Source organism: Stegodyphus dumicola, chromosome 6 (assembly GCF_044657685.1).
Source record: "Stegodyphus dumicola isolate Sdum_Otavi_A_Nest chromosome 6, ASM4465768v1".
Classification (NCBI taxonomy): Eukaryota; Metazoa; Arthropoda; class Arachnida; order Araneae; family Eresidae; genus Stegodyphus; species Stegodyphus dumicola.
In genome coordinates, this window is record NC_140773.1 from 216286377 (window position 1) to 216313720 (window position 27344).

Here is a 27344-nt window from a genome sequence, read left to right on the forward strand (position 1 = left end):
AATATCACTCTTTTAATATTTTATTCTCTAATATGTTTCATTAGGCTTTAAAAATCAGGATCGGTTAATCATAAGTTAATCATAATCCCTCACAATTTCTACCCGAATTGGCATCAAGAAGCGTTGTATTTGTGTGCGATACACTGTGTTTCTGAAACATGGTAAGAAAATATAATCTTTTTTGATCTTAATAATAATATTCTTAAATTTTAATTGAATTGTGATATATCTAATGTTTATATATAAAGTTTCTAAATCGTAATTATATTTCGTGACTTTCATATAATTTTATGTAGGGTTACTGGTAATATTGAGCAAGCAGTGAAAAACGTATAGTGTCGGATAAAACGAAAGCACATAAATGTAAACCTAAAATTAATCAAGATTCAACTTTAAAGTACAGTAATGATTTCCAGTAATAATAGTATTGATATGATGACAATGATAGTTTGACAGTAATGATTTTCCTTCATAGAGGAAAAGGATGAACGTTAAAGTAACTTAGAAGTGTAGTTTCCCTGTGAAAAGTAATGTTTTTATAGTTTATTATGTTAAAATTGTTAAGAACAACTTAAAAAATTTAAAAATCAGGTGGCCTATGAAATATATTATCTCTTGAAAACTGGATAATGTTCATAATTTGTAACATCATTCTAATGCAGTTTCTTAAAACTGTGAGTCGCTTTACCTGCGGCAGGGAGTCGCCAAAAATTTTAGTAGTTTTGATATTTATAATAATTTTTCGCAATGTGTCTCAAAATGGGTATACATACTATAAGACAATACAGATGGAAAAAAAACGAAAACGTTTCGACGCATTCATTTTGTAATAAAAGCGTTCATTTACTTGCTTTGCACGTGACGCTGTCATTTCGTATGTTACTTATTGAAAATTTTCACGTTGTCCGATGAGTTAAAATTAGAAATTAAAGTTAATGACCTAAAATTGCGGTGAAAGTGCAGAATCGCCCACTGCTTGGCGCGTTTTTAAGAACTGCACATACTCGGTATCCATGTGCACATCGACCTATTTTCACTTAAAAAAAATTCCAGAATTGCACAAAAATGGCATTGTGCACTCCCTTAACTTTATCCATGTACACATCGACCTATTTTCACTTAAAAAGTCAAAGAAAATTGACAAAATCCAATTCTTACTCTTGTCAAAAGTGCCAAACAAATATGTGGGCGATTCTGCCCTTTAGCCAAAATTGCAATGTTATAATTATAGTACAAGTAAAAAAATTGACAGTTTCAATCACGCGCGTGTCGGATTTGCGCATTACTTACGGGGTCGCAACTTTAAAAAAGTCTAATGTATATGTTAAACTAAAATTCATGCCCTGGTCTAATGCAATGTTTTGCCCTATTTTAAGGATTTGTTGTGTTGAATCTGTTCAAAACAAATTTAAAAAAGGATATTTAAAAATCAGGTGGCTAATAAAATATTCTTTTGTTGGTTTTTGAAAACTGGATAATGCTTATGATTAATAATTCTTATATTGGTTGATTTTTGTTACGTTTAGGGGCGTGTCAGAACAAAAACTGTGAAGAAAGCTTCTCGTGTAATTATTGAAAAATATTATACACGACTTACCTTGGACTTTCATACAAACAAAAGGATATGTGAAGAAATAGCAATTATACCCAGTAAGAAACTGCGCAACAAAATTGCAGGGTATGTAATTAAATTCTTTCCTATTTATTCTTATTTATTAGCATAAGTAAAGAGTATTTACAGTATATTGATAAATTTATAGAATGTTGACTTAATGTGATTATATTTTAACATTTTCGTGCATTTCTTAACTGCAGAATATATTATCAAAGAAATATAACTGAATTTAACTAACTGTATTCCATTACTAAAGCTGCATGATATTCAGTTCTCTTTTTGAAATTTACATTGATTGAAAAAGCTTAATGTTATTTAAGGGAAGGCTGCCTTCATTACAATTTTTCTGTGAAGAGAGGACTCTTGTTTTAGAAAAATTTTAAAAGCCTGTTCAGTGGATATTAGCACAAATTAAAATTTTGCTTATTTTCAAGTATGTATGTAATTCTTGTATTTAGTATGTTAAGCATATTAAAAAGAGATTAACAAAAAGTAAAATAAATATTGGTATTTTTATTGAAAAAGTTTTCTTATTTAATATTATAAAAAAGTTTAAAACAAACTTGTTTATCTATATCAAGCATTTTTTTTTTTTTTTTAAGACTCTTTATGTCCCTTAAAAGGGTCCACTTTTTTTTTCCCCTTTCAAAAACCTGTGCATTTAAACACTTGCGCTATGACTAAACTTTACGGTTGCGGTGCCGTGCGCTATAATATAAGAGCAGTAAAGTGTCTCATTTACGCCGCTCCACGTCTGCAAGTGCACTCCAGAGCTGTAATTCGAGAAATAAACGGCCACTGTTAACACTGGGACGTATGTGTTCCAGTAAAACACAACAATGGGACACACATGTCCCACTGATAATTCCCCTCCCTGTGATTTATTTTTTAACATATTATCAATATGTATATTGTACTTGATGTAGAAGTATTTAAAGTCAAAAGTCGTTAATTCGGACATCCATAATCCGGACCTCAACCATAATGATGGCCATTGTTAGACGGCGTGTGCACCACATTATTTTCATTATTGCGATAAATACGTATCGAATTACTGTTCTTTCGCGGTTTGAAACAAAAGCATCTCGACGTGCGTGCCACATCTTTTTAGTGTAAGTGGTTAAAGAAACTGCAAGACGTGTGTTACCTTTAAAAGTATATTTAACAGGTACCCCTTGGTGAGATTTGTCGGCATATGGATACCGAGTTTGTGCAAAAGAAACAAACTAATAAGTAAACAAATTGCAGCACAAACTAGGCATTACACACTCCCTTGACTTTATCCATGTACATGTCGACCTATTTTCACTTAAAAAGAAATCGGAGAATTGTGTGCTTTTGATTTTTTACACATCAATATATTTTCTCCTAAAAAGTCAAAGTACCCAATTCTAGGTAAAAGTATATTTATGGAACATTCAACTACTCAGGTTACCATAAATGAAACAAGTACGAGGGGTACCCTTCAATCTACCCTAACTGAATATAATCTTTAACCCTTTCACTACCAATATTTTTTCCTAAGAAAAAATAAAATACAGTCAAAAGTCGTTAATCCGGACTCATCGGGACTTCGGCATTTCTGGATTATAGATCATCAATTTAAATCTGGTAAGATGGCATGCAGAAATTATAAAATTAAAAATATGAAACCGTAATTTATGAAATAAAGAACAATTATGATCTAAATGGTATCAAAATTTACAAAAAAAAGCTTAATATTATTTGTTTATTTTATTAAACATTTCTTTCAATGTAAGTTGTTTAAGTTGCTTCGTTTTATGTGATAATACTTTCTCTTTAATTCTATTAAACAGACATGATTTCTTGTTTAGTTACAAAGTTCCGCTGTTCAAGTTCTATAATTTGCTGTGTTGAGAATACCGACTAATTTGTCAATCGAAATGTTTTCGTTTTCAATAACCTCTTGTGTCACTTTCTTCACTATCGGAAGCAAATTGTAATGACGAGGAATTTGATTTAAATCATATCAAGGACGGAGTACATCGAGATGAAATACTACATTTAGTAAGGAATTATAAGCCCAAAAAAAAAAAGCATCTGCCTTGAAGATAAGAATAGTGGTGACAGATCAACTTCCAATTCATTGCTCGGCATGGCGTCCCCACCCCGCCGCAGGGCAGCGTGAAATTGATAAACAGATTTTGGAATGGTTAGAGAAACAAAGGATATGCCTTTATCCATTTTTTGCAGCAATTCCATTTTTTGTTTGATGGACATCGAAACATATTTTCGCTTTGTAGATCCTTTGGGAGCTCCAGCATCGGAAATTCTATTTGTTATAATCGAAAGTTCAAGCTTGCTTTTATGAAATTTCTCTAACAGTCTGCAAAAAAAAAATAAGCCGGATCCAGTTTGAACATTAAGGAGCAACACAATCTGCAACATTAACTGAAATAGATAATTTTAGCTTATACCTTCCGTTATACATTAAACACACATGCGTAAGCATATTATGCACAGCCGTAAAGGTCTTAAGCGCATGCGTAAATGCCTATGTGCATGTCAACGCGATGCATGCGCAGAAAATTTGTAGCTTTTGAGGTCCGAATTAACGACTTTTGACTTTAAATACTTCTACATCAAGTGCAATATACATATTGATAATATGTTAAAAAATAAATCACAGGGAGGGGAATTATCAGTGGGACATGTGTGTCCCATTGTTGTGTTTTACTGGAACACATATGTCCCAGTGATGCTGAAAATAATGATTGAAAATGTAATGAAAGGCTAAGTTATTTTTCCTAAAGAATATTGCAAAAGATATAATAAAATAATAGACACTCGTACATGATACAGAGCAAAACAGTTCTCTTCAGCTAGTTGAACCTTGTACTGGCAAGTTATCCCCACATTCAACATAAGTTTTGCTGTATCCATGTCATAAACTGTTGACTTACGGAAGACCAAAACACATGGTCAAGGAATTAGCTGAATTATGGTTCATTTTTTCAGCCATTTGTGTGCTCCCTTGCATTTTTGTGCTACTACATTAAGAATATACTAATACGCGCAAGAAGTCATAATCCGAGGCAGCTGACGACTATGCATATTCATCATGTGGTAATTTTTGTGTGTGCAATTTTGAACCCATTGGTTCATTCATTGAATTTTTTGACAGTATTTATGATACGGAAGTTTTCCAGAACCCAAATCAACATGTTTAAAATTATGTGACAAAATGAAAAACATGGACATATTTTACAAGAAAGTTAGGATTAATTTCTTTCATAAAAAAGAATAAGTATTTAAATTTTCTAACTTTGATCTTAGAAGGTGGCATACTCTTAATACATTAATTTCCTCATTTGCTTTGGTAATTTTCACGGTTTATAATCGTGGAAAACTGCAAAAATAATTCTTGTCATTGGGGCTGACATCTGTAGAAAGAAACTTCAATACTTCTTTGTTATAGCGACCCTCAGGATTGAATTGTCAATGAGCTGAGGTACCTTGCTATGTATTAGCACCATGTTGCACTTTTACTCTTGCTCTGTATTCTTATATTAATTTTTGATGAGGTTTTAGAGTTTGTATTCTTTATTTTCAAATAAATTCATTGCCTCCATTTGTGTATGACATTAACAATCCTTAATTAACCAAGTAATGAGATGGATTCCATATAATTTTTTGAAGAAAGGTCTTTTACCGGAGTCATGAGTATACAAAAATGGCCACAACATTAGACTTTTATGTTAACGATGAAACCATTGTTAAAAATTGCAGTAAAAATATATTTACAGGTCCCCATTGGCGATTTTTGGAGGAAAAATCAACGCTACAGAAAGCCAAAACAAAACAAAGAATTACACAAACTCGGTATCCATGTACACATCGACCTATTTTTCACTTTAAAAAAAATCCCAGATTTGCATAAACTTGGCATTGCACACTCCCTTGACTTTGTACACATCAAACTATATTCACTTAAAAAGGCAAAGGAGCAGCCAACAAAAAATTAATCTCAGTAAACTACATCTTAAATCAAACAATGAAATAACATAAAAAAGGAAATTCATCTTTGCACTATACAAAGGAAAAATCTACTTACCTTAGTTACGAATTAACACGTCTTCAGTCAAACATAATTCCTTAACATTCAAATATCTTACCACATTCAGCCATTTTATCGTGTAAACCACAAAGCAAGCAATATACTTCCTAATCAGAATTTACTGCAATCATGCAACCGATTACGTCATAATGGGGATTCCATAACATTCAACTCCTCAGGCTACCATATATGAAAACACAACTTCATGGTAATACAAGGGATACCCTTCTCTCTACTCTAACCAAAATTGCAAAAAGAGCCTCAGTGTCAGTTTTGTTTATTATGGCAAAGCTCATATCTACCTTCCTAAAGAGATGTATGCCTTCATGGAGGACATTCTAAGGAAAACTAGCTTGTGTACACGTTACACGTAAGGAAGACCACAAAAGTGACCATATGGTTTGCCTGGATTTGAGCCCACGTTATAACTACCAGCGTTTAGAGATTTTACAGCTTTGCCACTGGTCGGCCACCTGCGTGTTGGAAATTGGTTCAGTGGTTCCAGAATATCATTCTTAACTGCAATTAGATTTATGTATTCTTGGGCACAGGAGTTGACATCCATGAAATGTTTTAACAAACAGTTTAATATGTGTGAAAGTGCCACAGTTGGCAGGAACAATTACATGTGATAAAATAATTAAAATAAGGATGCTTAATAATATTTTTAGGAAACGACATGTGAATGTTATTGTTGTTTATTTTTACATTCCCCCCTCATGAGCATTGGCTAAGTGCAGAATCGCCCGCTTATTTGCTTGCCGCTTTTTACAAGAGTAAGAAGAATTGGATTTTTGACAATTTTCTTTGACTTTTTAAGGGAAAATGGGTCTATGTGTACATGGATAAAGTGAGTGCACAATGCCAGTTTTGTGCAATTCTGGGATTTTTTTAAAGTGAAATAGGTCAATGTGTACATGGATACAGAGTATGTGCAATTCTTAAAAATGAGCCAAGCAGTGGCCGATTCTGCACTTTCCCCCAAAATCGCCAACGAAATCTAAAAGATCAGAGATGAAGATGAAACTTACTGAGGAAGAAGATGATTATATAAATGGGGAAAATTCAAAGTATTGTTGAAAGTTCTAACATATTAGCACACAAAGCAAATACTACTGTGAGAAATATTTATTTAGTGATTAAAAAAGATGTTAGAAGAGGAAATGGATATAAATCGGCTAAAATAACGGAAGCGTCTTGGTGCTTCTAATGCATTATTGGATGAATTTTTTTTTTTTTTTTTTTTTTTTTTTTTTTTTTTACCAATTAACCCGTTCAGGACTGTGCCTTTTGTTTAAGATGTTCCCTTGGGATGGGTGGGAGTCAAAAGAAATTGTCCTACAGGACCGAGGATATTGCATCACTAAGCCTAACAGGAGGAAAAATTTTTTAAAAAAGTTAACATGATACTTTTTGGTACTATTTTAAATTACTACTTAAGCTGTCATATATGTTAAAATTAGTATTTAATAACATTTTTCCTTTACTTGAAAATAAATACAAAAATTGCTTACTTTGAGACATAATTTTTAAAAATAATTTGAATAAATTTCAAATTATTCCAAGGTTTTAATTGATAAAATACGTTAATAAACTTTTTAATTAATAAAAGTACAAGAAAAGGCTATTTACAGAATGTAACAAAATCTTTCACCTAAACTAGGAAGGCAGACACTTGAATCTTGATTTCAGAACTTTGCATATGAGAATCACTAGAAATATTGGTTGCTAACTCTTTAGAAAATGAATCATTACTCATTCATGTCGGCAATCGTCTCATTTACTACACAAGTTTATCCTTTGTCTGATAAATAATGCTTGCTTGCCATAATAAACTGAAGCCAGGGCTTTCCAAAACAAAAACGGGATTACATGAAATATAAGCATTAAAAGCAATTGAACTCTTAATAGAATGCCACATAGTAACCCTAAAAGATTACATGGTTGCAAAAAAAAGGATTCAAAGGGATATCAAAAGCGTGAATGTTTATGTGGCATGGCAAGTTAAAAGAGCTGGAGCTATGTTTGTTTATATTATGCTTTCCTTCTTCCCTGCATCAGCTGACACCAACATTGTGCAGAATGGGATCAAATTGAAGGTCACTGTGTGATGACTTCATGGTTTAATAAGGCACCATTTAGCAAGACGAAACAAACATTTATTAAATATATAATTCAAAGCATAATATAATAGTTACTCAGAGCAGTACGTCGCTCCTACCGCATAGTACAATCTACTACCTTCCTCTTCCGAGGCTAACATGCAACTCCTAATAAATACATTAACCCTTCTCGAAGAAGAGCTACCTGCGCCAAGCATGCTCTGTTGATCGCCAAACAGTCGCCAGATATCACACCCCCGTCGTAAGATTGTTGTTGATATTATTTACAAATCAATCAGCAATCTGGAAACTAAAATCTAGCAACTGTTTGCGATCAACGTAAAAAAGAAAAAAAACTACATATACTTTTATACATTCTATCCTAATTTTCAAATCTCAATTACTATAGACATACCTCAATTTATTACATAAACATAGATAACACATTTTTATATATAAACATAGATAAATCATTTTTAACTTCACTTGTTCCGAACCTTATTATTATTGTAACAATTTATCAATTCTTAATTCAAAGAAACCAAGTTGATATTTTCTTTTATAAACATGTTAAAATATACCCTAGTGTTATTCCAATGATGACAGTAAAATTATTAAGTTTCTTATATATATATAAAATTATATTCTTAACATTCCTTTTAATTAATGATGCTGCAGCATGATTTAAATCCTTGGGAGACAAATATCTAAATTTACCACTTACCTCGAATATTTGTTATCCAATAATTTCTCTATCTATTTCAAATTACATAAACATCTTATTTGCACAGAATTGTAAAATGATTATGAAAAGCAAAGAAAACTATATAATTATTAACTATACAAAATGTTCGTGAAGATGAACAGTAAATTAATGTTCAAAGTTCACAAGTGGGAAGTCTGGATAATGCATCTGCGTTTGACAGTTTTTTTCCAGGGCAATGTTCTATTTCGAGATTATATTTCTGCAAAGCTATGGCCCATCGTTGTAATTTGGACGATTGCGGAGCATTTCTCACTATAAAGGCTAGAGGATTATGATCAGTCACAATTTTCACCGATGAACCGAATATCCAAGGTTCAAACTTCTTCAATGCCCATACTATAGCATAAGCTTCACGCTCTATAGTCGGCCAGCTCTGTTGAGGTTTCGATAATTTCTTGCTCGCGTAGCAGATGGGAAATTGCTTCTCTCCCCTTTGCTGTGACAAACATGCACCTATTCCGATTTGGGATGCATCAGAATGAATGACAAACGGATCCTGCAGTGTTGGGGTTATCAGCTCCGTTGACATCGCTAATCGTTCCTTCAGTTGTTGAAATGTTGACTCATGAATTTCTTTCCATTCGAGTATTTCCGGTTGTTTATTTTTCGTGAGTTCTGTGAGTGGGTAGGCGATCTCTGCATACCCTGGGATATAATCGCGATAATAATTACATAGTCCTAACAGACTTTTAAGATCTCTTTTCGTTTTCGGCGTTTCCAGCTTCTTGATTGCCTCTATTTTCTCGGGATCTGGTTGATGTTTTCCTGATCCAATGATGTGTCCTAAATATTTAATTTGAGGTTTCGCAAACGAACATTTCTTCGAATTGATAGTAAATCCAAGTGACTCTTAGTTTGGTAAAAACTTTATCCAGGTGTCGGAGATGAGTGTCGAAATCCGTGGAAAATATAGCTATGTCATCAATATAGGCTCTTGAAAATTGTTGAAATTCTTTCAGTGCGTTTTTCATTACTCTCTGAAAAGTTGCTGCTGCGTTCCTTAATCCAAAGGGTAGCACTTTAAACTGATATTGACCTCAATGAGTTTTGAACGATGTGTACTCTTTACTTTGTTCCTCCATGGGAATTGCCCAATATCCTTTGAGCAAATCTAAAGTTGTTATGACGTTGGCTCTTCCTATACTGTACATTAAATCAATGGCATTTTGCATAGGAAAGTCATCTGGCTTCGTCACTGCATTCAAAGCTCGATAATCTAAGCACAATCTGATATCTCCATTTTTTTTTGCTTACACAAACTACTGGATGAGCTATTTCTGCATTACTTTCTTCTATTAGTCCCGATTTCAATAATTCTTCTACTTCTTCATCGACCTTGGGTTTCAATGCTTCAGGAATCCTATAAATGTAAGGTTTCTTCCTCTCCATATTGGGTATTAATCTAATTTTATGAGCTTCAACTTTAGCTATTTTCAGCTTTCCGGTGAATAGTGCTCGGTGTTTGTTGATAAAAGCTATCAATTTTCTTCTCTGCTGCGGATTCAAATTTTCTAAATTCAGATTTGCATCTATTTTAAAATCTTCCAGGGGGGTCGAGAGATCTTTTCCTGGTAAAGTTATAATTTCTCCAAATTCTTCTTCATTTTCAAATATCACTCCAACTAAAATGATTATGAAAAGCAAAGAAAACTATATAATTATTAACTATACAAAATGTTCGTGAAGATGAACAGTAAATTAATGTTCAAAGTTCACAAGTGGGAAGTCTGGATAATGCATCTGCGTTTGACAGTTTTTTTCCAGGGCAATGTTCTATTTCGAGATTATATTTCTGCAAAGCTATGGCCCATCGTTGTAATTTGGACGATTGCGGAGCATTTCTCACTATAAAGGCTAGAGGATTATGATCAGTCACAATTTTCACCGATGAACCGAATATCCAAGGTTCAAACTTCTTCAATGCCCATACTATAGCATAAGCTTCACGCTCTATAGTCGGCCAGCTCTGTTGAGGTTTCGATAATTTCTTGCTCGCGTAGCAGATGGGAAATTGCTTCTCTCCCCTTTGCTGTGACAAACATGCACCTATTCCGATTTGGGATGCATCAGAATGAATGACAAACGGATCCTGCAGTGTTGGGGTTATCAGCTCCGTTGACATCGCTAATCGTTCCTTCAGTTGTTGAAATGTTGACTCATGAATTTCTTTCCATTCGAGTATTTCCGGTTGTTTATTTTTCGTGAGTTCTGTGAGTGGGTAGGCGATCTCTGCATACCCTGGGATATAATCGCGATAATAATTACATAGTCCTAACAGACTTTTAAGATCTCTTTTCGTTTTCGGCGTTTCCAGCTTCTTGATTGCCTCTATTTTCTCGGGATCTGGTTGATGTTTTCCTGATCCAATGATGTGTCCTAAATATTTAATTTGAGGTTTCGCAAACGAACATTTCTTCGAATTGATAGTAAATCCAAGTGACTCTTAGTTTGGTAAAAACTTTATCCAGGTGTCGGAGATGAGTGTCGAAATCCGTGGAAAATATAGCTATGTCATCAATATAGGCTCTTGAAAATTGTTGAAATTCTTTCAGTGCGTTTTTCATTACTCTCTGAAAAGTTGCTGCTGCGTTCCTTAATCCAAAGGGTAGCACTTTAAACTGATATTGACCTCGATGAGTTTTGAACGATGTGTACTCTTTACTTTGTTCCTCCATGGGAATTGCCCAATATCCTTTGAGCAAATCTAAAGTTGTTATGACGTTGGCTCTTCCTATACTGTACATTAAATCAATGGCATTTTGCATAGGAAAGTCATCTGGCTTCGTCACTGCATTCAAAGCTCGATAATCTAAGCACAATCTGATATCTCCATTTTTTTTTGCTTACACAAACTACTGGATGAGCTATTTCTGCATTACTTTCTTCTATTAGTCCCGATTTCAATAATTCTTCTACTTCTTCATCGACCTTGGGTTTCAATGCTTCAGGAATCCTATAAATGTAAGGTTTCTTCCTCTCCATATTGGGTATTAATCTAATTTTATGAGCTTCAACTTTAGCTATTTTCAGCTTTCCGGTGAATAGTGCTCGGTGTTTGTTGATAAAAGCTATCAATTTTCTTCTCTGCTGCGGATTCAAATTTTCTAAATTCAGATTTGCATCTATTTTAAAATCTTCCAGGGGGGTCGAGAGATCTTTTCCTGGTAAAGTTATAATTTCTCCAAATTCTTCTTCATTTTCAAATATCACTCCAACTAAAATGATTATGAAAAGCAAAGAAAACTATATAATTATTAACTATACAAAATGTTCGTGAAGATGAACAGTAAATTAATGTTCAAAGTTCACAAGTGGGAAGTCTGGATAATGCATCTGCGTTTGACAGTTTTTTTCCAGGGCAATGTTCTATTTCGAGATTATATTTCTGCAAAGCTATGGCCCATCGTTGTAATTTGGACGATTGCGGAGCATTTCTCACTATAAAGGCTAGAGGATTATGATCAGTCACAATTTTCACCGATGAACCGAATATCCAAGGTTCAAACTTCTTCAATGCCCATACTATAGCATAAGCTTCACGCTCTATAGTCGGCCAGCTCTGTTGAGGTTTCGATAATTTCTTGCTCGCGTAGCAGATGGGAAACACTAGCTTGGAATTTTCTAATTTTATTTGCATGAACATGTTTGATCTTTCCATCAGGTAGTTTTACTTTATAGGAATGAGGTGGGCAATGATTCACGATTTCTCCTGGACCAGTCCATCGTGCATAGAGTTTGTTATTTGAATCTGGTATGAGTAAATAAACTTGTTCTCCGATTTTGAAATTTTTTGGTATTGATCTCCGATTAAAGTACTCAGCATATTTTTGTTGTTTATCACTTGCAATTGAATTGGCTTGTTCGGCTGCTTGTTCTAACCTTATTTTTAAAAGTTGTAAGTAATCCACTGCCGATTCACTTAGATTAGGTGGTATAGGTATTTCTCCTGACCATGAAGACTTCAGTACTGCTAAAGGACCTCTTGGTTGTCTTCCATACATCAGCTGAAATGGTGAGACACCCGTGGTGCAGTTTGGTACTTCTCTGTATGCAAAGAGCAGGTATGGGATGTGCTTATCCCAATTCGAAGGATCAGTCCTGATGACATGATGTAACATTTGCTTGAAGGACTTGTTCCATCTTTCTACTAATCCATTTGAAGCACTGTAAGCAGGTGTAGAGAACCTAGGGTGAGAACCTAGTCTTTTCTGGAATTCTTTAGTTAATTTTGAAACGAAGTTACTTCCGTTGTCACTAGCTATTGTATTAGGGATTCCTGTTCTCATGAAAATCTCCAAAAGTGCGTCGCAAGTGGCTTTTGCTGTCAAGCTTCTCAGTGGAATGGCTTCTGGCCATCGGGAATGTTGATCTACCAGACATAACACATATTTATGTTTCCTAGCAGAGGAAGGTTCAATAGGTCCAATAATGTCGATGTTAACTGTTTCGAAAGGTAATCCTGGCCTTCTGACCGGTGTGATGGGAATCTTGTCAGATCGCTTTTCTGGGCCAATAAAATTAATATCGTATTCGCTCCTTTGTTTTTCTTATCCCAAGATGTGCACTGAAAATGGAACTATGTGCTAATTCCAGCACTTGTGCTCTTCTACTAAGTGGAAGCACTAACTGAAAAACATTCTGTCCTAATATTTTTTCTTGGTGATGTAAAAGATGATCAATAAATAAATAATTTCCTTTTTTTTTCTATTGCTAGCTTCCATGCTTCTCTCAGTGAGGGACAGTTCACTTGCTCTTCGCGTAGGCGTTCAGCAGACGATAAGTCTGTGTTTACATAAACACTCGCCTTCTTCCCTTCCTCCTCTTCGTTTTTCTCCTCCATAAGCATTAGCGGGGGGGAATCGACGCTGTCGTTTGACTGTGCATTGGCGAAAAAAGTTTGTAAGTTTTCGCTTCCGTAATTATTTCTATTTCTTTCTGCGTTTGGTTCGGCAGGATTAATCAACAGTTCGTATATTTCTGGAGTTATTAGGCAAGGCACATTTAGCTTATCAGTCACTGCAATTAATGTATCCACAAAATTAAATATATTGCTTCCATGATCTTTATGGTAAATAGGTACACGGCAAACTTTTGCTTCAATTGGTTGTCCGAAAGCAGGTGTTAGCAATATTTTACCTCCTCTCTCCTCTAAATTTGGAATGAGCGATGAATGTACGATCGTTATCTGCGTTCCAGAGTCTACGATAGCTTCGATTTTCTCAGAGTTAATAAAAATATCTACTTTTTGCAGTGGTTGAACGATGCGTTCTGCGAATTCAGATCGTAGATGGGATGAGTCTACTTTAGCTACGATGGCTTCTTCTTTTGATGTTCTGTTTGAATTTTTTTGAGTTTTGGAATCATCCTTTCCCTTCTTATTTACTGCAGTTTCGTTCTTTCTTCTTTTGTCTGGGCAATCTCTCGCGATGTGTTGATAATTTCCACAAATATAACATTCTTTTCTTCTCGCGTGAAATCTTTCGTGTTTTGGATATTCTTTTCTCATGGGTGGTGGAATATATTTGTCGTGTGCACATGTTGTATCCAGGAATCTCGGTGATCGCTTAATTCCATTTCGAACTTCGTCGAAAGATTTTCCTTTGGCCGTGAAATAAATATCACATTCTGTAGCTAATTCTTGAGGCTTCAGCCATTTATTTCCTTGGCGTATTGCGACGTGTGCAGCTGTTTCTTCATCTAATGCTTGGAATAATTTATCGGAAATAATTAACTCCTTGAGTGTTTCGAAATCCTTTACTTCTCTTGACTTACTACTCAGTAATAGTCCCATGTAGCTGTTAGTCTTGAAGTGAACTGGATATGCGTTTTGCCGGAATAACGTTTAGTTTTTCTGAAGTTTTCTAAACAGGTTTGAGGAGTAGGTTGATATTCCTTCAGAACAAGAGTTTTCACTTTTTCGTAATTTTGCAGATCTTCCTCCTTTATATAAACAAGAACATTTGAAACTTTTTCTCCAATTAATTTCAATAATATTTCTGATTTGTATTCTTCAGGAACCTTCTTGTGCTTAAATGCTCTTTCGATAGAATCGAAAAATATATTCCATTCTTCTGCTCTCTTCGGCACTGGTATAGTCAGTGTTTCTACTCCTTTGATCAGCTTGTCCAGGGAAATTTCGGTTTCTCGTTCTGTGTTTTGTATTAAAGGTGTTGGACTTCTACTTCCTTCATTTTTAGTTGCTCGAATCTTCGCTAGTTCTATTTCGTGTTCTCTTTCTGTTCTTATTCTTTCTTCTTCCATTTGCATTCTTTCCATTTCTTCTTTTCTTTTTCTATTCTCCACTGTAGTAATCAGAATTTCTTTCACAAAATCAGCATCTTCGATGTATTCCTTGCTATTCTGGAGTTTGTGTTTCAGTTCTACCAGCTTCAAATCTGGGGGTGCTTCTTCGCCAATTTCCAATAGAACTGTAACTAAATCCTCTTTCTTTGCGTTTTTGAACATTTTCTTCTATTTTCCTTTAGAATCAAGCCTTTCAAACTCTCGATTAAATAATTCTCACGTTTTTACTCTCTTTTGCAAATGAACACTTCTTTCGTTAGTTAGGCTTAACTTTACGCCTCTTCCGTTTTCAACGCTCTAAGCTTCTAACCTCTCTGGTTTTCTCGTAAGAGAGCGTGTTGTGATGACTTCATGGTTTAATAAGGCACCATTTAGCAAGACGGAACAAACATTTATTAAATATATAATTCAAAGCATAATATAATAGTTACTCAGAGCAGTACGTCGCTCCTACCGCATAGTACAATCTACTACCTTCCTCTTCCGAGGCTAACATGCAACTCCTAATAAATACATTAACCCTTCTCGAAGAAGAGCTACCTGCGCCAAGCATGCTCTGTTGATCGCCAAACAGTCGCCAGATATCACACACTGATTATTAATTTCAGGAATCTGGCACAAATGTGTGGTTGCCGGGAATGAATGAGAAAAACGCTCTGGTACGCTAGCGTGACCACCAAGAAATGAGTATGTTTCTTCTTGCTGTCACGTATGCATGACATTCAGCATGAAAGGGTTGTTGAGACTTTAACCTTTTGGGGATGGAATGACCATGTTATTCCTTGTTTGAAAGGATGGGGTGTTTGCACTTTAGTGACCATGTCTCCCCACCACCATGGTTTTCCAAGCTAAAAGGGTGGGGTGAAGTATCAGGTTTGATGTCCCTGGAGTATGAAAAGCGTGAATGTTTATGTAACATGGCAACAAATAAAAATGTTCAAAAATATAGCTGTATTTGATAATATATACCAAAACAAATTAAAAATTATAAGGAAATTTAGCAGTGGATAAAAGAACTGAGACGAGGACAAAATATAAAATTGTCCATGGAATAATCAAATAGTTGAAATAATTTTGTATAGTAATTTAAAATTCCAACAAATTTTTTATAAAAACAAAAGTAACATAATATAAAGAATGATGTTTTATGCAATGGAAGTTTACACATTTCCTTCTGAGTAAGCCCAGTAGTCTTATTCCGGAACAACTGCAATATGGAATTTCCTGTCAGTGATGAAAAGCAACTTGAAGTCTGGTTACTAACCCCTACATTTCCCTTCCTTTTGTGACATAAGTGCACTCCTCTAAGAATCTATTAAACTACACCTAATGATGTTTGTTGCAAATAGGAAAGGAGGCATTAAGTTTAAAATACCCCATCCTCTCAAGGCTTTTACAGCTGGCAATGCCCAGGTCTCAAAATGTTACACTTTTTAGAAAGAAATATTTAATAAATATTCCGAACAATTTTCTGATGTAATGTTTACTTGGTAACTTTTAGGAAATTAGTGTTATTCTCAAATTACTTTTGCTGTTATTAAGGATTAAGTTTAGGATTAATAATAATGAATTTAACCTGCATACATTACTGTTTTGTTCTTAGAATGGTATTAAAAGAGTAAAGTTGATTGCATAAGTAAATACTTTAATTTATTCACTTCCTATTTCCCAGTGGATCCTTAATTGTTTTCATTAATGGTCTTTCCATTTTCAGTATATGATTTCTGACAGAAACTTCACCTAACCAAGGTGCCTATCCTGTCAAATAGTTTGATAACATAATTTAAAATCTGCTTGTAACTAGATTAATCTCTTCGGATTTCTCACAAATTCTTGGGGAAAAGAGCACCGCTAGTGTAGACAAAAATAAGTCATTATTCTGTTTTTCTTTAGTCAAGCTAGGGTTTATTTTGCCAAGAACAACCATTGTCTGCAGGAGTGTTAATCATCTTGTATGTTCTATTCCTGATCATTGAACTGCAATTATGTCTCTTTATTAAGGGGAGAGTTCCACCTCCCCCCCCCCAGCTCGACTTGTTCCACTTGTGGCCAATATTGGTTGGTCAACTTAGATTCAAACGTAGGTGAATAGTCTAGCTGTTTGGTTGGTTTTCGTGGTTTCCCCGTGCCATGAATATAAGGCAGTTTACCTTAAGAAATCCTCCTCAAAGGCATAAGTTTCATTAAATTCGAAATTAATATTAAAGTATTATTTTTGAGTGTGTTGAAAACTGATTTTAATTCTGGAGTTGCAGCAGGATCTGCAAAGTAGAAAGTGAATCAAATAAAAAGTTAATTACTGCAAGAAACAAATAATGATATACACCATGGCATTAAAAAAAACTTAAATGTTTCACAGATTTTGACTGCCTTACTTTTAGTGCTAGCTGAAAGAATCACTCGTTTGTGCTAAAAGTGATTAAGCAAGGGAGCATTATAGTGAAGGAAAACCATTAAAAGGTGTGGGGGTCTACAAGAACAGCTCCCACCACAGTGTCTGGCGGTCGCTATAGCAACAAGGCTAGTATATTTCAAACGGGCAAATCAAGGGTTGCTTTATTGTTATTTTGTTTTGCCAACTGTTACTGAGGGAAAAAGAGTTATCATTAGTCTTCAAGGCAGCCCTACGGAAAATGGGTCAATTCTCATTTCTACAGCTGCAGACTAACTGGCGAGAGCTTTTCTTATGATAGACAGATTGTAATCCTAATGCTTCAAACCAAAACATGACGTAAACAAAACAATCTCAGTATTACAACTTTACTTAGAAAGTGTTGCTTCATAATAATTTAATAGAAAATATTTCATATAGTTTTATATAATAATTATGCAGAATTGTGTTTGTAATGTGTTTTTCATGCATTAGATATTTATTCTGTATGCAGCACTCCATTGGATACTGGTCATCACATTAAAGGATAATGTGAAAAAATATGATCACCAAGTTAATGTTGCAACCAGTGCCTTATTGCTGTAATTATTTATGGTAATTAAATACAATTGAACACAAAATTGCTGTTCCGTGCATATGTTAGCGCTGCAAATATACGAATTTGGTGATAAACGATGTGGTGCACAATGAACTCGTTTTAGAATTCTGAACTGTAGTATTGTTTAAAGCGAATGTGGTTCCTGAGAGTAATCAGAATTCAGGAGTTGTGGCTTCAAGAGTATCATTTCAAAACTCATTTTGGAATTCCTAACTGTAGTATTGTTTAAAGCGAATGTGGTTTCTGAGAGTGATCAGAACTCAGGAGTTGAGGCTCAAGAGTATCATTTCAGTGAAAGTCAAAAGTGTGGAATAGTTGCTAAAATCGAGGGAGGTCAAAAACAAAGATCGCACAAGATTTGAATACTCGTAAGGTATCGTATCAAGAGTTTGGAGTTGCTTTCTAAAGATTGGATCAATTGATAGGTTGTGCAGGATTTGAATATCCCTTAAATCATCATATAGAGTTTAGAGCCACTTTTTAAGGACTGAATTAGTTGATAGAGAGCCTAGTCATGGGTGACCAATAGCAACAGCTGCATCAGAACCATTTTCTATCATTGTCACGTGAAAGAAACTACGAAGCAACTACAAGAAATTTGGTATTAGACCTGTAGGCTGCCACAGGAACTCGAATTAGCCATTCTACTACTGCACGAAGGCTTAACAAGGTTGAACTGTGTGAGAACAACCAGTGGTTTGTGTCCCGCTCACTTCCAACTTCCAGAGGGTCCCATTTAAACTGGTGTCGTCATGTTTAATGCAGCCAATTGCGATTGAGCCCGAGTATTACTTACTGATAAGTCCAGATATATTTGGAAGAGTGCTCCTAGATGTATTTTGATCGAAAGAGAGGAAAGAACAGGAATTTGCCTTCCCTTGTCGGTGAAGTATTCCATTTCTGCGAAAGCTGTGGGATGCCATAGGGTGCCGAATTTTAGCATGCAATTTGGGGAGGAATCATGACAAATGGCTGCACATCTTTCAAGGAGGCTCTATAACTACTTGGAGATCATGTGGACGAGGTATTGGAACCCCAAGTTAGACTGTTTGGGGATGTTGTTGGTCCAGAGTTTCTGCTACTGGATGCTGCTAGGCTCATTGAGCAAGCATGGTGTCAGAATACTTGCAAACAAGTGTCACTCGTATGAATTCCCTACCTTACTCACCCAACTTGAACTTGAGAGTATGAGTGGGATGCCATAGAGGGCCTCCCTGAACCCTCCTGGAGCAAGACTTGATCAACACTTTGGTAGTTAAGTCTATAAAATCAAAATGTGAGGTATGCATAGCTGTCCATTATGACCATACACCATACTAAAGAAATATTTTTCCAAAAAAGGTAACTTAATATTTCCATCATTTTTTAATTGTCATAATTTTGGTTTTGAGTTTCAGTATTTTGCAAATAATCAACTGCCAAACATTGTAATTTATGTTAACCAAGACTTATACAATTTTCTATTAATAATTAACTCGTGCAAATTTTTATGTATTTTTTAATAAAACTGGAAATGCCATATCACTTCTTATGATTTAAATGTATTAGAATTAGCTTTTATTGTTAAAATCATTTTCTATAGCCAAATCATGTATCAGTTAAGTTTTATTTCTGTTATTCTTTAATTTTGATGACCAGTATTACAGACCCCGAGTTCAACCTGTTTACAAATGGGCTGGTTACATGAATGTGTTTATAGTTTTTTCCATGGAAGCAACTCTTTGCAAGATAACCCATGCTGTCTTTTTGTAATATGTTTCAGTTAATGCACAAATATTAAGTTTGAATTTATTGTGTTACTGGTAATTATTTATGACAAGTCTTGTTATGTCTCTCTGCAAGGAATTAATAAAAAAAAAATGCAGTGCATATAGTGCTTGCTCTCAATAGTTAAAGTTGGGGTGGGGGATAGCATATTGGTAAGGAAAGGAAATGTAAAATTTGCATCTTTCTAGAAACAGTATAGTTGACAATGTATTGGCAGGTGCCATTACTACCCTACCCTAGTACCATCATTTTAGCTGCATTAACACAAATTTGAAATTATATAAAGTCGAGTTTTTTAATGCAAAAAAATAATAAAAGCACAAGTAGCTGAAATATTTAAAACTCATTTCATTTAGCAATTTTCAGACCCTTACAACACGTAAAATACTAAAGTTAGATAAGTAAGAGCAAATTTTGTATCTGAAAACATTTTTTAAAAATTGCTAAATCATATAAATGATGCAAGTTCTGTCTAGTTTCCACATTATTTGTTTGCATAAAAAGATATTAGTTTTTCTGACTAACTTGTAAAGATAGTTGGTCAGTCAGTGGATTATGAAAAAGTGTGGGCTATCTGCCTATTTGAGGAACTGCAAACTAATAGTGAACAGCTGTTAGATATAAGTGTTGCATTTTTAGTAGAGCATTTCCTTCAGAGCTTTAAAAATAAATTGATATTAATTATCTAGGTTCGTCACTCATCTCATGAAACGAATTCAAAGAGGACCGGTACGAGGTATTTCAATTAAATTACAGGAAGAGGAAAGAGAACGACGTGACAACTATGTGCCAGAGGTTTCAGCTATAGATATGGATGTAATTGAAGTTGACCCTGACACAGATGAAATGTTGAAACAAATGGTAATGTTTGACTGCATTTTATGGAGTTTCATCTGATTTCTTGTAGATATATTATTTTAATAGGTAGCGTAAGACCTAAAATAAATATTCGAACTTTCTTTTAGAATTAATGAATTTTATAATTTGTTTATGAGTGAATTGAAATTCATAAACATTAGAAAAAATATGTGCACTGCGCAAAAAAAAATGGAATAGTTCTATATCTCCCATTGTACTGAGCCGATTGACGAAATTCAAATTGCGTTTTTCATGTCTTGAAAGTGTGACTTGGGATATATATTAGATTTATATATAGTATTCTTCTAATGTAGGTATTTTGACACAAAATCGGACCTTTTTCTGAAATGACATGCCAATTGTTTTCCATATTACCATTCTATGACTCGAATTATTCCTAAATATTAAGTTTTCAAAAATTTTGTGCAAAATTTACGGAGGAATTCGAAAACTTATCTTGGTGCATTTTCTCCAGGTTTTGCCAAGAATAATTCGCTTGGCGAACTTCTTAATATATGGCAACCTATTTTTTCCCTTTCGTTGTGCAGAAGCAGAAAGAAATTAACAGCTTTCCTAGCTTTTTACATTGTGCATGAGCGGGGGGAAAAGTCGCAGCGTTTCTACTTTCAAATAATTTTAACAAAAGTGCCTAAACCACATTTTATGTTATTGCTTTCAACAAATATGCCATATATAAGATACCAATATATAAATTCATGTATATCTTTGGAAATTTTGAATAAACTAAATTTTTGCAGGAATGCTAAGAAGTACATCTACTTTAGAATGATGGTAAAAATTTTATAGATTACAATTCATATTTTTTGGAAAAATTTATAGAAATTATTTAAAATTAAATCATAAAAAATAGGGGAATTTTATTTGGAATGAGGCTAAATTTCAAAATATCAAAGGAAGAATCAAATAAGTTTAATAAAAAGATATGTAAATAAATATATATATTTGATTAACATTAAAAAGCTAATTTTTTAAAAACTCGTGCAATTTTTGCAAGACTTGGCGATCTGATATAATTTGAGTGATATAACCACAGAATCAAAATTAAAAAAAAAAAATTGGCATGTCATTTCATGAAAAGTCCGATTTTTGTCAAAATACCTATATTAGAAGAGTACTATATATAAATCTAATATATATCCTAAGACATGCTTTCGACACAAGGAAAACACAAGTTGAATTTTGTCAATCGGCCCAGTATAACAGGAGATATCGAATTTCCCCCCTTCCTTTTTGCGCAGTGTACATCAAAATTATAAGCTAAATTAGCAATAGTCCTCAATTCCCCCAGTGTATTTTTTAAATTGAAAAATCGTAATAACTTTTCTGGACTGCATCGTTTTTAGATCAGTCCATTCTGTGGGGCAATGCTGATGACGTAGCTAATTCATTCAGAACCTAAACTCAAAATTTCAAGTACTGAAACATTTCTAATCTAAACCACAACTTTATTTTGTTGAGGCTCCATATTGGATAAATGTGCAGTTAAGACACAGGATCTAGCACCAAACAAAAATTCAATTCATCCTGAGTACTTTCGTGTTAGGTTTGGCTATGATGATATCTAAAATGTGATGCTCTGGTATAAAATTGTGGAATGCATATTGTGCCCATGATCATGGGAGAGAAAGTATATTTTTTGATAATTATTTGTGTCCAGGAATAAAATTATGTGCGATTCGGCTACATCTGTCTACAAGATATGTGCAATTATTATTATGTAAATTACAAAATTGTTTATGATTTCAGCCTTTACTATAATTTTCCATTTCTATTTCCTCATATGATAGAGTTACTGAGCTAGATTAAATCAAAATTAAATTGTATAATCTTTGACCACTGGTTCACATTTTTAGTTTGAATTTGACTGTTTTTGTTTAATTATGTCACCATGAGCTGTAATTGAACAAATATTGTTAAAAAATAAAATTTAATAGTGGCCATGTAAATCCATAATGACTAAGGTTATCAAACTACCTAATTTAATTATTTATATTTAACTGCTTACCCTTAAAAGTTATCTCTATTAAAGCAAGTTATTGCCTTTCATTAATACTCACTGTGGTCAGAAGATAAAACACAAAAATGTAAAAATTCAAGTAAAACTTATTCTTTGCATCTAATGAGACTTAATATAACTTATCACCTCTGGTGCTTTAATGGTTTATTGAAACCTTAAAGTAAATTATATTAACAGGGTTGCAAACCCTGGAACTCAACACCAAGCTACGACACTAATTGCATCAAACAGAGCCTAACTTTCATCATTTGCCAATCGTGCCTGCATCAGGTCTTTCAGGTTTGTTCTAATCAGCACGTCTCTCTCTAGACAAGAGCAGCAGAGGTGACAATATTCAGTCTTTTGGTTATGATTCATGCTGATTATGATCTTCTCATTTTAACCAATGCCGTTTGAGATAAAAAATCGACCTTCGATTTACTAAACCTCTAGACCAAGTATGTGACAAAATGAAACATTTAAAAAAAAAAAAAAAAAAATCGGTATAGAGCTAAGTGTTAGTAAAATGTAAATGTCTCTTATCTTCTTTCAAATATGTCCAACTATTATACTAAAATATTTAATGCTGCTTGATAAATTTCATAAAGTTTATTCTCAAACTTATTAATAATTATGTTAATTCATTCCTGTTTAGTGATAATGCATTCTGCTTAAGGATTTAATTTATTTTTACAAAAGTGAAATTCGGGCATATATAATGTTTTTAATTGAATTTATTCAGTTCCCATTTGCTCATAGGTCCTTAATTTTGTTCATTAGTGGTCCTTAAAAGTACTTAATTTCCGTGTGCAGAAATGTGTACGAACCCTGAATTAATCCTTTGCAGCTTACTTCAAGTCATCATATTACATATATATAGTAATGTTTATAATCTATAGAAATATTGAAACATGTTTCTTGGAGAATATTAATGGTAGATATATCCACTAATTGGGGAGTATTCATAATACAAGCAGTTGTATTGTATTCAGATGTTTAAATTCTGTTGTTTGCCTAGTATATACATTTATTAACGCATCAGTACTTGGCTTCAAAGTTTAAAAAAAAGTTTATATAAAATAACAATAATTAAATGAAACCAATTATGTGGAATGGATGAATGATGTGTGCGGTCAATTTGTACAGTTGGGTCTGTATTTTGTTATGCACATATATGTTTCAAGATAATCATATATTTTATGTAAATTATACAGTGGTGGCCAAAATTGTGGACACTTTTGGAAATTTTTATGTTTTTGAACTTTGTATGCTTATAGAAAACGTTACGTTTCACAAAATGCAAACTTGTATATATCATTTTAATGAGAATTTATTACTGAATTCAATACAAAACACAAAATTCAATTATTTGCAATACAAAAAAAGTTAAATGATAATAGTTATCGATATACATTAGATAGTGAGGATTGCAGTGAGTTATCAGTGATTAGTAAGGTACCCTTTATTTTTTATTACAGCTTCACATCGACGTTTCATTGAGCTGACAAGTTTTAAGCTCTTCTTTCGTTATTACATGATGCCAAGAAACAATCATAGCCTCAATTAGTTCCCTTTTATTTGATGGGCACCTCATTCGGACAAGAGCTTTCAAACAGTGCCACAAATTTTCGATAGGATTGAGGTCAGGACTGTTTCCTGGCCATTTAATGCTCTTTGTACGAAACCACTCTTTCCATATTTTGGCCATGTGGCAAGGAGCAGAATCAGTTGCTGAAAAATAAACGAAGCATTGTTGGGAAAGAGATCTCTGAGGGAAGGTAGAAGTTTTGGTTCTAGAATAGTGTCAATGTATTTTCTGGCATTCAGTGTCCCATCGATGACATGAAGGCGGCCAATACCATCTGCTGACATGCATGACCAAATCATAACACTAACTGGGTTCTTCACAGTTGCTTGAATGCAGTCAGCATGTAGCTCTTCTCCTATTCTATGTCTTACATATTTTTGCCCATCATTACCGAATAACGATATCTTAGTTTCATCACTCCATATAACTTGTGACCACTGATCATCTGCCTAATTAATGTGTTCCTTTGCCCTTAGTGTTTCTTTGCATTGCTGAAAATTAAGATAAGGCTTTTTTTTTTTTTTGTGGGGGGGGGGGAATTTTACCTCTCAGTCCAACATCTGTTAATCTTCTCCTGATTGTTCTTGAACTGACAGAAACACCAGCATCATTAAGATCACTTCTGATGGCCGCTGATGACATTTTCCTATCTTGGAGACATAGTCTTTTTATTCTTCTGTCATCAATAGATGTGGTGCACCTTTTTCGGCCTTTTCCTTCTTTGTTTTTTATTGAATTTGTCTCCTGATAACGTAAACAAAACTTTCGTACTCCAGATGTAATCACTGAACCACCCACCTGTCTTGCAATTTCAGCATAGGAAAGACCACTTTCTTGTAACACAATGATATTACATCTCTTTCTAGGTGTCCATTGCTTCTTGACTAAATATTAAAAATTTTTACAAAAATTCCTACTTGTAATTGCAGTGTATAAGAAACAGGTCCTCCTTCTACAGAACAAAGCAAAATAATGAATTGTTTCAAGTGTAAACATGATGTCAGCTTCTACTGGCAGTTACTAATATTTGATTGGTTCTCAGAACAAGAACAGTGATTGGCCAGGAAAGTTAGACATTACAAACCACTTCATAACTGTGTTTTTTATTTATATTAAAGTATATATAACTTTTTGTATTGCAAATAATTGAATTTTGTGTTTTGTATTGAATTCAGTAATAAATTTTCTTTAAAATGATATATACAAGTTTTCATTTTGCGAAACGTAACATTTTCTATAAGCATACAAAGTTCAAAAACATAGAAATTTCCAAAAGTGTCCACAATTTTGCCTTAAATTTTGTTACTCAAAACTGATAGTATTAGACAAGAATACTGTAATGCATAAGATGCCCGACTCGTGCTTGATGTTGTAGTAATTACTCAGTGAATATATTTGGAATTAGCATTGTGAAATGATATACATTTAATTTTCATAATGCCTAATTAGATAACTGCTGTAATACTTACAAATAGGAATTAAGAAAATATAAAACTAATTAATATTCATTGGCTATTGCAGAAGTTTTGTAAATTCTTTTTAAGAAATATTTACTGTTTCATTTTTAGATTTTCAAAAGATACTTTAAAAAAATTTACTTTTGCTAATTGTAAGTTTTGTTCGCTTTCATGTATATATACTTTGATGCAAATTGGAACCATTTAAAATCCATCTAAATAGTCCTTTGTGCTGAAACACATATCAATAAAAGTTTCTGCCATTTATATTACTTTAAATGGCTTAAGTAAATTAGCTGTTTCAAAACTTTCAACGGTCCCACATTTAAACTACATAACAAATCGCACCAAACTTCTATAAAGTTTTCCAAAGAAGTGGTGGCTGATTGGGTTTGTGTTACACCTAAGAAATATGCAAAAGATACAAATCTTATTTCTAGATCTCTTATTATGTGGAACAAATTTTGAATTGCTAACCTGGTTTTACAATATATTTTTTGTGAAAGCGAGCTATAATTTGACTATTAATCCATTTAAATTATGATTGCTGCTTTTATCGATCAAAAGCTATCAAAATACTGTGTTTGCTATAATTTCTGATGTATTCCCATTCAATTTAGATTTTTAAAAAAATTAATGATGAGGGCATATTTTTGGTATTTTAGGTTTAGTATTTTTAAAATGCAAGCGTTAATTAAAAAGTTTTGTTTTAACAACTTATTTTCATCTTTAATATTTTTTTGTTTTTCAGGATGTCGGCAAAATACCTGGATTACAAGTTGCAATGCCATTTGCTGGTGGGCCAAGAGTGTAAAATTAATAAATAACTTTTTGTTCACTTACATTGTCCTGTTCTGTCCATCTACCTTGATAGCTTTATTTTAATGAAATTATTCACATTCTTCCACACTTAATGAAATATTGAGTTCAAATATATTGGTTTCTGAGTTAATACCCATTTCCTAAATTTCTGTAGTTCGATAGTTTCTTGTAATTGCCATGTCAAGAATTTCCACTAAATTCAGTTAACAGATGTTGTCCATTAGCTGTTTTCTGATAGTGACCGTGAATTTAATGGAAGACTCATTTGTTATCATTTCTTCAGAAATTTGATTAATTAAAAAAAAATTTGCTTCTATAGTGTTTGAAATCTACACAAAATAAGGTTGTTTTGTCTGATTTTGAAATATCACTTTCTTAGGCTCAAATTGTGGCAATACAATTTTCTTGTCAAAGTCTCTTAATAGAAGGCAAGTACCAAATAAGATTTAACTTTTCAGATGCTTATGCTTTACTTTCACTCACAGGTATCAACTTTGTAACATGCCACATGGCCATTTACTGTTGTAGAAAAATTTAGGGTGCTATCATGCCACTCGGCCGAAATCGAATTACACCGAATTATTTTCTCCGAAGGTGAAAAAAAGGGTCTGAGAGATCAGGCAATAGGAGCTTTAAGGTGGCTTACACTAACATAATAGCAGAAATTTCAATTTTTAAGTCATAGAAATTATCCGAGTCCTGACTGAAGAACATAAAACTGCTTAATGGGAGATTCGAGAGAATAATATCTAATTCTTGGGAATTCAGGGTATGAGTATCATGTGACCGTTACTAGCCAATACGGTTGGATCCACAGTGTGGTAGGCATGGTGAGTTCAATTATTTACACTTTGTACAAATAACACTTTGCCTGTCCAGGCACCAAGTCCACATTCTTAGTAGTAAACACAAAATAAATACTAGGATTAAATACTTGAATAAAATAAGATAAGATGGATAAAACTGTATACATATTTACAG

The 27344-nt window shown here is 33.6% G+C and overlaps 1 protein-coding gene across 1 annotated transcript; it reads left to right on the forward strand.

Moving 5' to 3' along the window:
* Positions 1-7: 7 nt before the first annotated feature.
* RpS17 (ribosomal protein S17) lies at positions 8-26383 on the forward strand. The gene is made up of 4 exons (XM_085819506.1): positions 8-161; positions 1527-1678; positions 20311-20482; positions 26293-26383. Exons 1-4 carry the CDS (start codon positions 159-161, stop codon positions 26353-26355), a joined length of 390 nt encoding a protein of 129 aa, XP_085675632.1. The 5' UTR covers positions 8-158; the 3' UTR covers positions 26356-26383.
* Positions 26384-27344: the final 961 nt, after the last annotated feature.